The 14,940-nt window shown below is 31.5% G+C and overlaps 1 protein-coding gene across 1 annotated transcript in view; it reads left to right on the forward strand.

Moving 5' to 3' along the window:
* Positions 1 to 862: 862 nt before the first annotated feature.
* LOC114333472 (IQ motif and SEC7 domain-containing protein 1) overlaps positions 863 to 14,940 on the forward strand; it is a 528,448-nt gene continuing 514,370 nt past the window's right edge. The window contains exon 1 of the mRNA XM_028283354.2: positions 863 to 1,256. Within this exon, the coding sequence (XP_028139155.1) occupies positions 1,060 to 1,256 (197 nt within the window). The 5' untranslated portion in view covers positions 863 to 1,059. The remainder of the gene's footprint in view (positions 1,257 to 14,940) is intronic.

Consider the following 14,940-nt stretch of genomic DNA (forward strand, 5'->3'; position numbering starts at 1 on the left):
CTGGCTGGATTTTGGGAATTTGTGACCCAACAAAAACCTAATTTCCCTGGGCTATTGGTAATGTCCTTTCCCTATATGGCAATGTCCTAAGAATATACAACCGATATACAAAGCATATTATGTTCAAAAATCAGAAAATAATTACAGAACAAGAGAACAACTATTGTTTCTTATTATGTGACCTGATTAAGAGACAACAACATAACCTCGGATTTAGAATTAAAAATTTATTTACAGCCCACCCCCTCTGGGATCCTAGAGTGACAGTGGTTTTATGGTTTTTAAAGGATTTGTAAGGTTATGTTTTGACTTTGACAGTTATTTTCTTTTATTCAAAGACGATGTTTTGACGTCACTATCGATTAATCAAACTTAACATCTCTACTCGGTGCCTCTACTTTTCTGCAGTAGAGATGGCTTTGATCTACATAGCGAAACTCAAATAACAGTAGAGGTAGGTATTCTTTGTAACAGGTTTTAAGATTAAATTAATACAAAATTAATACGAAACTATAAAATAACAATTCCAATTTTTATTACATGTAAATGAAGCTTTTAAACACGCTAGTAAATATTATTGATGTTAGTAACTATTTTGATTGTAACTGGTGTATTTACGTGTATATTTTAAACAAAGTTAACTTTTTAATTGAATACTGTAGTCCATTTGGCTTTTTTATAAATATAATATTGGCGATTACTAACTTCCAAACAAACAAAATTGCGTGAAATACTTATTTATAAGATTTTAGAGAAGAACTTCGAGAATTAATGTTCGATTATGCGCAAGAATCGAATGATATCGATTATTTCAGTAATCGCACACTCGATAAGTGTTTTGTTCGAACGATTCCATCACTGATTATGATGATCTGTTTGGATTAATGTGTGGGATAAGTTCAATATCAAAATTTTTGTTTCGAAAATAATGAATATCCTAAGTGCAATATGAAGTGTTGGTGTTAAGACGTGTTATGATTTTGTTAGCGGCATGGACTGTACTTCAAAATTTTCAGTATTTACTAGTACTTAAGTGACAATAACGGTAGGAGGCCTACAATGGCCGGATCAGATATCGACATTAATTCACTTTTGGCACAAAGAGATGCCATTATTCGGGAACAACGGGATCAAATCATTCGTTTAAAACGGGAATTAGATGGGGTTGCTAGCGAAAGGGATCTCCTTCTCTGTGAGAACAGCAATCTTCGATTTGAGCTTGAAATGGTAGAACTCAAACGACTGCAAGATGAAAGGTAAGTCAAAAACTCTCTTATTTATATGAATATCTACAACTAAACTCTTAAAATGCCGTATCTAAATACCAGTTTCATAAAGAAAAAACTCATAAAAAGTCTAATCATAGGCCTAGAGGTTATGGGAATTTATAATCAATATGAAAACAATGAAACTGTCACTTTTCTCGTTTCCCTAGACAGTATACATTTTTCATCTCAGGGGATATTTTCTGCTATAAAAACACGTCAAACAATATTTTTACTACAAAATAAATTTGCCCTAGTCGTTTTTCTCAATTATTCCTTTGAAATCATGCAGTAAATAATACAGAAATATCACAGGTGTGATGACTTTGTAATAAATAATGGATTTAACTACTATTTGGGCTATGTCAAAAAAGAGAATTTCTAATATAATTTCTAATTAGGTCATGCCTTAATATTTATGTATGTCCTAAAATTTAAGATTTAATATGTTTCATAATCTGTTACAAAATGTTTTTCAATAATTATTTAAATTTCTCTCACATCCACTAAATGGTTATAGCATACTTTATAGTCTGTTTTAAAAACCTTGACAAGTGAACAATAATTGATCACCCAAACAATCTTAAATAAATGTCACATAGATGGTTAGATAGTTTCTTGGTAATAATAATACAAACATACTTTTGTTAGTCAAATATAAACATAAGTTTAAAGAAAGAAGTTAAGTAATAGTCAATATTATAGAGAAATATAAATAAAACAAAAACTAAGCCTATTAACAAAGATAAGACACAGCACAGATAACAATCAACAGATTAAAATTGGAAGAACAATACTCTTCAAATGTAAAAAGAAGGCATTCACTATAAGGTAGGTATCTCTTAATTTTTGTTCTGAAATAATAAAAGTTAAGTTCTTAGAGCATGGCAACACTACCAAACACTAAATTTCGCTATATTCATAGCCAGTGCTGTTTTTGTGATGGTATGTGCCGGTATGTCGTACTGGTACCTCTTGGGGCAAAAAAACAACAAAATTATAGGCAAATTCCTGAATTTTTTCCTTGTTCCCAAATAGCTTTAAAACGCTCTTTTTGAGGCTAAATTTAAAAAGTTTTTCCGGGCGGACCCCCCTTATGAACACCCCCAGACTCCCTGGAATATTGCGTACCGGAACCTATATTGTTACAAAACCAGCACTGTTCGTAGCTATCTTCACAGACACTCAAACTAAATGTTGTCCAACTTAAGAGCTTTTATTCTAGCTATCACTATGTTATAAAACCTAATGGCTAAATACCTTGAACCATTTCTGGATCTCTCAAGGCAGCCAAATTCTGGTACAAGATTAGGTACTGTTGTTTCTAGTGAGATATCTGTGAAAATATCGTCGGCTTACTGCCAAAACCAACCAACTCCATTTTTAAAAGTTTTGAGAAACCTACCTTTAAACTTTAATTTGAAATTGAAAATCGACTGAATTTAAATAATGATTTAATAATTGAAAAATATGACAAAAATATTTTAATCGATAGTTATTAAATAATTTTTTTAAATTCAGTCGATTTTCAATTTCAAATTAAAGTTTAAAAGGTAGGTTTCCCAAAACTTTTAAAATGGAGTTGGTTGGTTTTGGCAGTAAGCCGACGATATACATGCGCATTATATTCGCTAAGATTTTGGTTAATGTGCAACAGACACAGCATAATATATACACAAGGTAAAGTTAAAATTTTAAAACCTCTAAAGGAGTCTCTACAGTCTGCTCTATAACGGAGAGATAAAATGAACAGACTTTCTTTGTTGTCCAAACACTTTATTAACATGATAAGATACCAGGAGAAAACAGCACAAGTTAAATGAGTATTAAAGTTACTATGATAAGCTGTTAAAATGGTTTCCCTGGAAGTGACTTGTACAAGTTTCCTGAAAAGGAACATTTTTCAGGAAAGCTTTTTTGATAAATTAACTATATGTTGTTCCCAGGTTAATCCTGCATCCAAATGTGCCCCCAGAAAATTCGCCACATTTGCACATTGTACATATTAGAGCAATGAGTCCAATACCAGTGTTATTTTTTAAATTGGAATTAACACTTTATGATTTATAGTTGTTCAACGAGAGATAATTAGTTAAAAACCAACTGAATACTGACTAAGTTTTTTTCAGATGTTTGATTCAAGAGTGTCAAATTCAGAAGGGTGATAGCTTACATAGAAATTAGTGTCATCAGCAAATAAAACAGTGTTAACAACCTCATTTTGAAGGTACACTAGGTTATTAATATAAATAAGAAATAATATTGGACCCAAAATCAAGCCTTGAGGGATGCCATACATCAGAGAATGTTTTTGAGAATCACACTGGTTGAAATGAACATACTGATTTCATGGATACAAATCAATTAGTCGAATAGCATCTATATGGAAATTATACTAAGGAATTTTTTTAGCAGAATACTATGTGTGGCACAATCAAAAGTATTAGTGAGATCTAGAAACAATGCAAAAGTGTCAAGATATTTTTCAACTCCTTCCAAAATGTTGCTAGAGGAATGATCGATAGCTAAAGTTATTTTTTGATTTTTTCCGAATTCATACCGGTTTATGCGAAAAAGAGTTTATTAGATTCAAAGTATAGATTAATTTTATTTTTTTAAATTCTTTCATAAACTTCTGATAAAATGGATAACAAAGATATGAATCGATAATTGTTGTAATCATCAATAAAACCTTTATTGACATACTTATAGGATATAGAATGTACAGTTACACTCTTAAACTGCAGTATATAAATGCCAGTTCATAAAGAAAAAAACTCGTAAAAAATCTTATCATAGGCCTAGAGGTTATGAATTTATAATCAATATGATAACAATGAAATTGTCACTTTTCTTGTTTCCATACACAGTATAGATTTTTCATCTCAGGGGATATTTTCTGCTATAAAAATAAGTCAAACAATATTTACTACAAAATAAATTTGCCTTAGTCGTTTTTCTCAATTATTCCTTTGAAATCATGCAGTAAATAATACAAAAATTTCACAGGTGAGATGACTTTGTAATAAATAATGGATTTAACTACTATTTGGGCTATGTCAAAAACGAGAATTTCTAATATAATTAGGTCATGCCTTAATATTAATATGTATGTCCTAAAATTTAATAATCAAAAAGTGTTTCATATTCTTCACTGTTACCAAATGTTTTTCAATTATTTAAATTTGTCTCACATCAACTGAATGGTTATAGCATACTTGGATATATAGTTTGTTTCAAAAACCTTGACCAGTGAAGAATTGATCACAAAAACAATCTTAAATAAATGTTACATAGATAGATAGCTATATAGTTTATTGGTAATAATAATACAAACGTACTTTTACACTGATATTTACATAAAGTTACAATGATAAGCTGTTAAAATAGTTTCCTGGAAGTGACTTGTACAAGATTCCTGAAAAGGAAAATTTGCCAGGGAAGCTTTTTTGATAAATTAACTATATGTGCCCCCAGAAAATTCGCCACCTTTGCACATTGTATTAGAGCAATATGTCCAGTACCAGTGTATTTCTTATAGTTGATAGTTGATATACACTTTATGATTTAGAGTTGTTCAAAGAGAGATAGTTAGTTAAAAACCAATTGAATAAGTTTTTTTCAGATGTTTGGTATTGAAGAGTGTCAAATTCAGAAGGGTGATAGCTTACATAGAAAGTAGTCTCATCAGCAAAATAACCTCATTTTCAAGGTACACTAGGTCATTATTATAAATAAGAAATAGTATTGGACCCAAAACTGAGCCTTGAGGGACACCATGGAGAATTACACTGGTTGAAATGAACATATTGATCATGATTTCACAGATACTAATCAATTAGTTGAATAGGATCTATAGGAAAATTATAATAAGGAAGTTTTCTCAGCAGAATACTGTTTGTGACACAATCAAAATCCTTAGTGAGATCAAAAAATGATGCAAAAGGGTCAAGATATTTATTACTCTCTATGTTATACTGTTATTAAAAGCTCATTGAAATTTTTTTTGTAGATATTCTAATAAAACTTCTACAATATTTAAAAAAAATGGGCACTGAGAGAGTAAAGAAACTGAAAAATTAAGTACTACCTATATAAAATAAAAATTATTTGAATTTCGCAAAATTGGTTGAAAGGTATCTTTTTGGATTCTGGCAGAACTTTTCAATACTTCATATAAAGATATCTGCCATTGTTTTTAAATAATCAAATACATAAGTTTGATGAACTGAAGTTTAATGAACTAGTTTTGAAACAATTGCATTTTTGTTGACTAAATCTATCATGTTAAGCATTATATTATGTTCTACAAGCTTATTCATCAATACCATAATGTTTAGAATAATTTCTTAAACAAAAAATATAGCATTCATCAACTATTAAGTAGTTTTTCATTAAAAATCTGGATGACTAACTTCCAGTCCAGTTGTAGTTTATTTTATGACTCAAAAAATTAAATATTAAGTAATATAACCACAATAGTCCCATTTTTATTAAAAAATTAAAATCTTCATTTTTATTTTTACACTGAGCAGCAAAATTAGTGCACCACCTTAAAAATGGGACAATTTTGATGTCTCGAATTTCCTAAACCTCTTGTCCGATTTTAGTGATTTTTTTAATATTCTATAGGCTTATTCTTTAGCAATATACCTATGATAATATTGTTGCTATACAGGTAAGTTATCATTTTATACTGGGTGTACCAATCATACTGTGTTTTTTTCTAAAAGTTCGGAACACCCTGTGGAATTTTCTAGTATTTATAAAATGTTGAAATTAAAACTCGATTGTAGCCTTAGGCTTTCTTAACATTTTGTTTTTTGATTCATTCGCTTGTATTGGAAAATAAAAAAGTTAGGTACTTTAACAACTAGCCATGTTTTTTGTCGATATATCCTCATTTTCTGCTTAGTTTAATAACCAAGCCTACAGTGGGCTATGAGAAATTAACAATTTGATAAATTAATGTCAAATTGTTAGTAGTAAAAAATTGTTCTGATTTGTTGTGAAAATTAGTAGATTTATTATTTAAAGTTTCAATTAAGTCCGTAATATTTTTTGTTGTTTGGTGGAAATGGAACGCTCTACAAGGAATTTGACCCGCGATGAGTGTGTTCAAGTAGTGACATAGTGAAGGACTTAGATACCATGCCATGCTATCTCCTTATATTAGTAAAAGTTTTTTGCACGTGCATGATAATGCAAGACCTCACGAACTGTTACCGAATATTTACAACAGGTAAATCTTCACCGAATATTTACAACAGGTAAATCTTCGGACTTTGAATTGGCCACCGCATAGTCCAGATCTTTACCCAATCGAACATTTGTGGTACATAATTGGCAGAAGACTATGACAGTGTTTGCCACCTTCTAGAATCTTACAAGTGGTAGAAACAGTAGCTCTCGAGATTTGGAATGATATTGTTCAAGACCAAATAGCAAACCTCATTTGTAATATAAAAGTACAGTAAAACCTCGATATAACGGACTAATTGGGGGGATGGGGTGTCCGTTAAAGCTGAAAGTCCGTTATATAAAAATAAGCTTTAAACAAATCAAAAAACTTTTTTTTGAAAATATGTGCACTGTATTTAAATATAAATAAAAAAGACAAGTCACAAATAAATTGTATTTAATTGTCTTACTCTGAAGTGACGTTGCTGTTTGATATCGACGCGCCTGCTGTCGGTAATCCTGCTTTAAAAAAGGAATCAAGTTTTGTTTGCAATTTTGAAGTTTGCTGTTTTTTTTATAATCACTTCTCTAAAATTATGCTGCTCTCTTCTGTCCTCTGCGGTATCTTCATCGTGCAATACAACCATTACATAATCTAAAAACTGTCAGCATTATATTCGTTTGGTTATCAAAATTACTCCCTGATCGATGAGTTGAATAAGCGATGTTGTATTTTTTGAGCAAAAAAAAGTACAGCAAAAAATACAGCTTAAAGTTGCTTTCTTCTGAACGTAGAATATTTTCAGAGGGATGAGCAGCAGCGTTGTCTACAATCAATAAACATTTCACCTCTTCCGGCAGTATTTCCAGTTTTTCTCTTGAAATTATCTCACTGCAGGTCCAAATTCTTAAAAAGAAACCAATTTTTGATCCTGTCCTTGCTGATTTTTCTTGAAGAATTCAATTTTTCATATTTTTACATTCAAACTTTTTTTACATTTGAAGGGATTTTTTGTCCGTTATATCAGAAGTCCGTTAAATAGAGGTCCGTTCTATCGAGGTTTTACTGTACATATCTCTTTTATTATCGAACATAAGCGAATAAATCAAAAAACAAAATGTTAAGACAGTCTAGGGCTACAACTTAGTTTTAATTTCAACATTTTATAAATGCTAGAATATTCCACAGGGTTCCGAACTTTTAGAAAAAAACACAGTATGATTGGTACACCTGGTATACAATGACAACTTACCTGTCTATAATATTATTACAGGAATATTGTTAAAGAATAAGGCTATAACATATTAAAAAATCACTCAAATCAGACAAGAGGTCTAGGCAATTCAAGGCTTCAAAAATGTCCCATTTTTAAGGTGGTGTGTTAATTTTGCTGCTTAGTGTATTTGGCTTATTGACACATTTTATACTTTAACTAAAATAAATTTATATAGAAAAACTTTGGTAAACTTATACAAAAACATTAGTTTACATACACAAATCAAAGATATTATTATGGTTTATTTTTTAACCAAGAGGAGCAAACCAAAAAGACAGATTCGCACCCAAGAATGTCACTAGAAAAGGCACCAAAATACATCTTCTTTTTTGGTTGATCATGTCTGCCCTCAATGGTAATCCATCAATATTATATTATATTAATTTGTCGCTAAAAAGTTCTAAAAACAATTGCTTTTTATATAAATGCAGACTAAAAATCTAAAAATTAAAGGAATAACACAGAAAACACAAAAATCGCCGATCGCCGAACTTATTTAACCTATGAAATGCCAAAAGTGTCAAAATTTGATAAATGTCATTAGTGTCAAAATTTTATAACAGTGGAGTAAACTTGCCTGTGGTTGGACCAATTACAAATAAGTATTACAGCGCGGTAAATTTGAATCACTCCTCTTGGTTTAAAAACAAACTCTAGCTAACATGAGACATGAAACCCAACAGACTAGTCAAACAAAGACTGTAAGATAACTAGTGTCGTTATGAAATTTTATATTGAGTTATTGCAAACTTATAGCAAATTTAATGTAGAATGAGCATTTTTATGAGAATCAATAATGAATAACAGTAAAACAATCTTCTTCTTCTGCTACAACCCTTTGTGAGTCTTGTCCTGCTTAATAATGTTCTTCCATTCTGCCCTGTTGGATACTTTCCTTCACCACTGCTTGATGTTCATGGTTTTAAGATTCTCCTCTACATCATCTATCCCATCTTTTACGACCCCTTCCACTTGTTCTATTTCCTTAGGGCTTCCATCTCTGGATTACTTTTACAGCTAGATTATCTGGCATTCTTTCTAAGTGACCAAGCCAGTTTAGTCTTTGTGACTTTACAAATCTAACAATATCTATGCTCTGTATTAGTTCATCCAGCTTATAGTTCATTTTAATTCTCCACAATCCATCGCTGCAATGGGTTGATCCAAATATCTTTCTTAGTATTTTGTGCTCAAATATTCTCAGTTGATTTTCATCAGTGATTGAGAGGGTCCACGTTTCACATCCATATCGATACATTTTTGGCAAAGTAACGTGACATTTTTGGCAATCATCTTTTTCCATTAGACTAACGCAATTATTTATTTATTTATTTATTATTTATTGACGGACCGAAGTCCATTAGTACATGATACAATTAAAATGTCACACAAATTATAAAAAGAATTCAAAATAAGAACTAGTGCTAGTAGGTACAAAATTGGTAAATACATAATAAACAACAACAAAAAAATAAAATTACTTGCTCTCATTTAACAATTGAGAGCTAGTCCTATAATATAAAGTAAAGTAAAAAATCTAAATATCTAAAACATTTTGCAATTGACAAATCAGTCTTGAAATTAGAACATTAAGTTAAATATAAATGTAATTGTGTGGAAAACGCAGTAAAGTCGTTCATAAAGAAATCAATATGCGGAGATAATGTATTTGCTAATTTAATAGTTTTACAGAGATAGGAACTTGAACCATAGTTTGTACGGTTAATGACCTCGTGGAAGGTGGTCACAGAACGGGTGGTCCTTGAAGGTACATGTAGACCAATTTTATTTAAGAGTGAGATACAGAATTTATGACCATGAATTAAGTTATATAAGAAGCAAAGATCTTTATGTTGACAACGACTCTGTAATGAGTCAAGTCGAATAGTTTGCAGTAAAGACTCATAACTTTGACCAGTGAGATGCATCTTATAAGCATAATAACGTAAGAATTTACGCTGAACTTGTTCGATTTTATTAATGTGGCAATTATATTGAAGTGACCAAACACATGATGCATAATCTAAGTGTGGTCTAACCAAAGAACAATAAAGGAGTTTTAAAGAACGACCAGTCGTAAAGTCATAGCTACATCTTTTAACAAAGCCAAGCATCTTTAATGACTTAGAAACCATGCTATTAATGTGTAGGTTGAAATTCAAGTTAGTGTCAAGAATAACACCCAGATCTGTAACTGAGTCAACTAATTGTAACGTAGTGTCCCGTATATAGTAAGAATTATTCTCAAAGTTTCTCAGTCGAGTAAAAGTTATAGCATGGCATTTGTTTGCATTTAAGTCCATACCATTAAGTGAGCACCATTCCACAAGACCATTAAGATCTGATTGCAAATTGTAGCGATCCAAATCAGAGGTAATTATGTGAAATAATTTAAGGTCATCAGCAAATAGAAGAAATTGAGCAAAATTGAAACTTTTATTTATGTCATTTATAAATAAATTAAAAAGGATAGGTCCTAAGTGGGAGCCTTGAGGTACCCCCGATTTAACTATAATTTCATTAGAGAAATAATTCTTAATACGAACTATCTGCCTTCTATCTAATAGATAATTTCGAATCCAACTAAGCAGAGGATCAGAGAAACCTAACTGTTCGATCTTATGTAACAATAACGTATGGTTGACCCCATCGAATGCCTTGGAAAAATCTGTATAAATCGCATCTACCTGTTGTTTGCTTTCCAATGCTTCATTTAAGAAGGAGGTATAATATAACAAGTTCATTTCAGTTGATCTCCCCATTATAAAACCATACTGTTGTTCAATGATTACATTTTGTATAGCAGGCTTAATTTTGTCACATATTAAACTCTCGGAACAGTTTAGGTATAGTATTAAGGATACTAATAGGTCTGTAGCTTTCAACCCTGCTTCTATCGCCATTCTTGAATATCAGTGATATAAAACTAACTTTCCAAACGGGAGGGAATTCACTCGTTTGTAATGATTTTTGAAAAATAAAGAATAAGGGACGAGCAAGATTAAAACTACAGTATTTCAGTAACTTGGGTGGGATTCCATCAGGCCCTGGACCCTTATGTATGTTTAGCTGGGAAAATTTGGTATATACCCCTGAAATAGATAAGTCACAACCAGTAATGTTGAAACTAGTCTTAGCCCTTGCACTATTTGGAATAGGACATTCGTCCTCACTATACACTGCAGCAAAGTACTGAGCGAACATCTTGGCTATGGTATGACCATCGATTTGGCCATTATGGTTTAAAGTGTTCGGAACGCTATTATTGTTCCTTTTAGAATTTACGAACCTCCAGAAGCTTTTAATGTTACTGGGAAGTGTATGTTCAACATTTGCTACAAATTGATTGTATGCTTGACCTGATAAGGACTTGCATATCGACCTTAATCTAGAAAATTCATTATAGTCTTGAGGTAACCTGGTCACTTTAAATTTCTTATGAGCTTTCTTTTTAGCAATGATGCAGTTTCTTAACTCTCGGGTATACCATTTAGGAAAATTGCCGGTATAAAACTTTTTCATTGGTACATAAACATCGATAGCGCCATATAAGACATCATAAAGTATATTGACCATCTCATCTAAACTTTTGTCTCTGAAAATTTCATCCCAGTATATTGTGTCTAAGTAATCAGAAATACCTTGAAAATTTGCTGATTTAAAGTCGTAGAAAAAGCCTTCGGCTTTCATTTCATCAGTTAAAACATCTCCGCGGTTTAAATTAAAGCATAAAGGAGGGTGGAAACTATCGGGGTCAACCAATCCCTCATCAGCTTCTGCGACAATGCAATTTTCATCATGAACCAAAACTAGATCAAGTAATGAGTTAACATTATTATAGATGTTATTGCGTTGGAAAAGATTTTGATAGGAACATATATGATTCATAATATTTATAGCATCTTCTTCGATTAAAGAAATGTCTGGAGCAGGAATTGCCGTAGAACAAAAATTATCATGAGACCAAGAACAGTGTAGGTTGAAGTCCCCTGCAATACAGAAATGAGAGGTGGGAAATGTATTTGAAAGATTATCGATACTGTTGTTGAAGGAGATATATTTTTCTAAAGCAGATTTAGGAGGAAAATAAAGCGCACCCACAATAAGCGGACAATTAGTACTGCCTACAGCCACATATATTTGTTCTATACCTGGAAAAGATTCCAGCAGTCTACTAGGGATAGTTGAGCGTACTGCAATTAGAACTCCCCCCCTCTGCTCGCAGTACTAGTGAGGTGAGAACGGTCCTTCCTATATATTACATAATCAGTAAGATCAAGTTCTGGTCAAATATTTGGTCATTTAACCAAGTTTCAGTAAATATAATTATATCATAACAAACTCCCTGCGAATTGTTTCTAATAACACGAAGTTTAGTGCGCAATCCACGACAATTTTGATAAAAGATAGAAAAAGGAGACTTATGAAGATGGTTAAAACTTAGTTTTTTGTAACAATTTGAGGTACACCACGAATATACTTAATTATTAAATTTTGTTCGCGCTTGGAAGTCCGGTCTTGTAGTTGCGTCTTCATATTCTTCTCATAAGCTTGCTGTTTTGGAGTTAGATCGGGAGTTATGAATACATGTGAACCTTTTAATGCTGAACGGCCTTTTAATATAGTTTGGACATCATAATTACTGGGTAAGACAACTTTAAGGCTTCTGTTACCAGACTTATTCTTCTTTCCTACTCTAACAGCCTTTTGAATAGGTATGGGCTAATTGGTAATTTTCATAAAAACTGACTTCACTGCTTCCATATCGTTGTTGGATTCAGGCATATTAAAGATCATCAAATTATTTGAACGTTGTTGACGTTCATAAATTTCTGCAAGAGTATTTTCATCCGACGAACTTTTCCCACTTAGATTGCTTTTTAATATTTCAAGTTCATTTTTTAGTTCCTTGGTTTCCTTATCTTTTTCTTTCTTCAACTGCTTAATATCATTTATGATGGTATTCACTTCTATGTTTAGTTTGTCAATCTGTTGCAATAAAACAGGTATTTTCTTAAATGCCGATCGACATTCAAGACAAAAATATACTAGAGTCTTTTTCTGGATAACTACGGCTCTCAATTCTGATGCATATAGACCAGTGCAATTATCAGTGGCATGCATTGTTAAATGACAGCTATCGCAAGTAGCGGTTTTGTCTTCATCCTCCAAAGAATTTTTACAAGTTGAACATTTACTGACCATAATTGTTACTGATTAATTATATTCAAATACTGGCCTATGAAACTTGAATAAATCGAGTTTTTGTCTGCTAATGAGGTTTTACAGTTTTTGTTATATGTTTATAAATTCTGCAGGAAGTAATGACATCAAATTGTTGCCCAGAAGACACAATTTGGAAAATTCAACAATGGATCTTGTACAGAATTTCATACAGTTTCATTTGATATAAAAGTCAATGTTTATTTTGACGTATTTACCAACAGAAGACAGGATTTTGAGGAGCACTTTTTACACATCAACTCACTTCGACTTATCAAGAATAGCTTTATTGTTTTTAGAAGGTACTGCCAAAGTGTATTAAGCCTATACATATTATGTTTAAAAAGTAATTCTAGGCTTACTACACTTTGGCAGTACCTTCTAAACAATAATTGCGTTAGTTTAATGGAAAAACATGATTTTCCCCAAAAATGTCACTTACGTTACTTTGCCAAAAATTATATGTGACCACTGGTCTAATTACTGTTTTCTAGATTGTAAGCTTAGACTCACGATTCAGTAAGTAACTTACTTTACAGTAAAACAGTAAAATAATATATGGTTTATATTATTATGAGTATGTTGTAAAATCATACTCCTGGTAGAACCCACATCACTTTTGTTATTTCTATCATTCAAGTTGTTTTTGTTTTTGGTCCTTTTCCACTGGTTCTCACGAGGAAGTCAAAGTACAGTTTTTTCAATAACCAACCAATATGTTTAGAAAAGAAGACTTTTTATTCGTAGTTGTCTCTGGTTTATTGACTGAATTCCATGGAAAAAAGAGTTAATAATTACTGTCATGCATAAAACTCATTGCATTATAACCAAACTACATACTTTGTAAAATTCTGTTCTGTGCCAGATTTCTGATAGCCTTTTTTATAGTTTGTTCTTTCACTTTGATATTGTGAAATTATGTTTTTAATTTTTAAAAACATAATTTATGCAAAAAAGTATTCGAAAAGTAGTTGTAGTTTTGTTTTATTTAACATGGGTTTGTGTACATTGTGTTTGTTTTGTCCATTTAGTGGAAAACTGTCATAACAATTCTGTTTCTAGAAATCATTAATTAACCCAAAATAAATATTATTAGTACTTAATGTTAATAGCTTCAATTATCTGATATTTTAAATTTGGTTCTAGTTACCAATGAATCATCATTCTCTAATTTGGTAATGATTATTTTTAAAGTTTTATCTAATTTCACATTTGTAGATAATCTAATTATATCAATACTTATACTGCGAGGCATAAGTTAGGGATACAGAAAATTATGCTCATTTTGATAGTTGCTTTTTTCGTGAACAGATTCCGCAGAACGGATTCCGCTAATTTTTTTTTTATTATTTTAGGTTTTTCTTTAGTATTTACACAGTTGTGCAAAGGTTTACTCAACCTTTTTTTTGTACTTATACCAGGTGGAAGAAAAGAAATATTTTTCTTATGTTAAGTTGAAGACACTCTGTAAGAAGGATGCGGTACAAATGTGAGTGTACATAGGAATCGTATTGTAGTCTTATGTTTTGTGAACATTTTGTTTTTTGAATGTCCCTGATATCTTAGAAACAAAGAAAATAGACGGTTTTATAGTTTAACATGTGCTTTAACTGAATCAAAACTAAATTAACACTAAAAAAATAACACCTAACAAGACTTTTAAAACAGAAAGGCACATAACATAAACAGTCTTGATTGACACCTATAAGAGTTATTTGTCCACCAGGTAAGCGGTACGCACAGCGCAACAAAAGAGAAACGATTGTTTAGTGGAGGCTCTGTGATGTTTCGGGGTGGAATTTCCGTGAGAGTAAGTACGGATTTGGTGTCTACGTAAAGGCTCTTTAAATAGCGAGAAGTACATTACACAGATTTTTTCTTTCTTTGAACATTCTGTTCCTTTGGCACTATATATGGGAAATAATACACACGTATCCCATGTCGTCAGTTAAAACACGTATTAAAGAGTAAAACGGTCTAGTTTCTTTGTTATT

The sequence above is a fragment of the Diabrotica virgifera genome, chromosome 10, assembly GCF_917563875.1.
Source record: "Diabrotica virgifera virgifera chromosome 10, PGI_DIABVI_V3a".
Lineage (NCBI taxonomy): Eukaryota > Metazoa > Arthropoda > Insecta > Coleoptera > Chrysomelidae > Diabrotica > Diabrotica virgifera.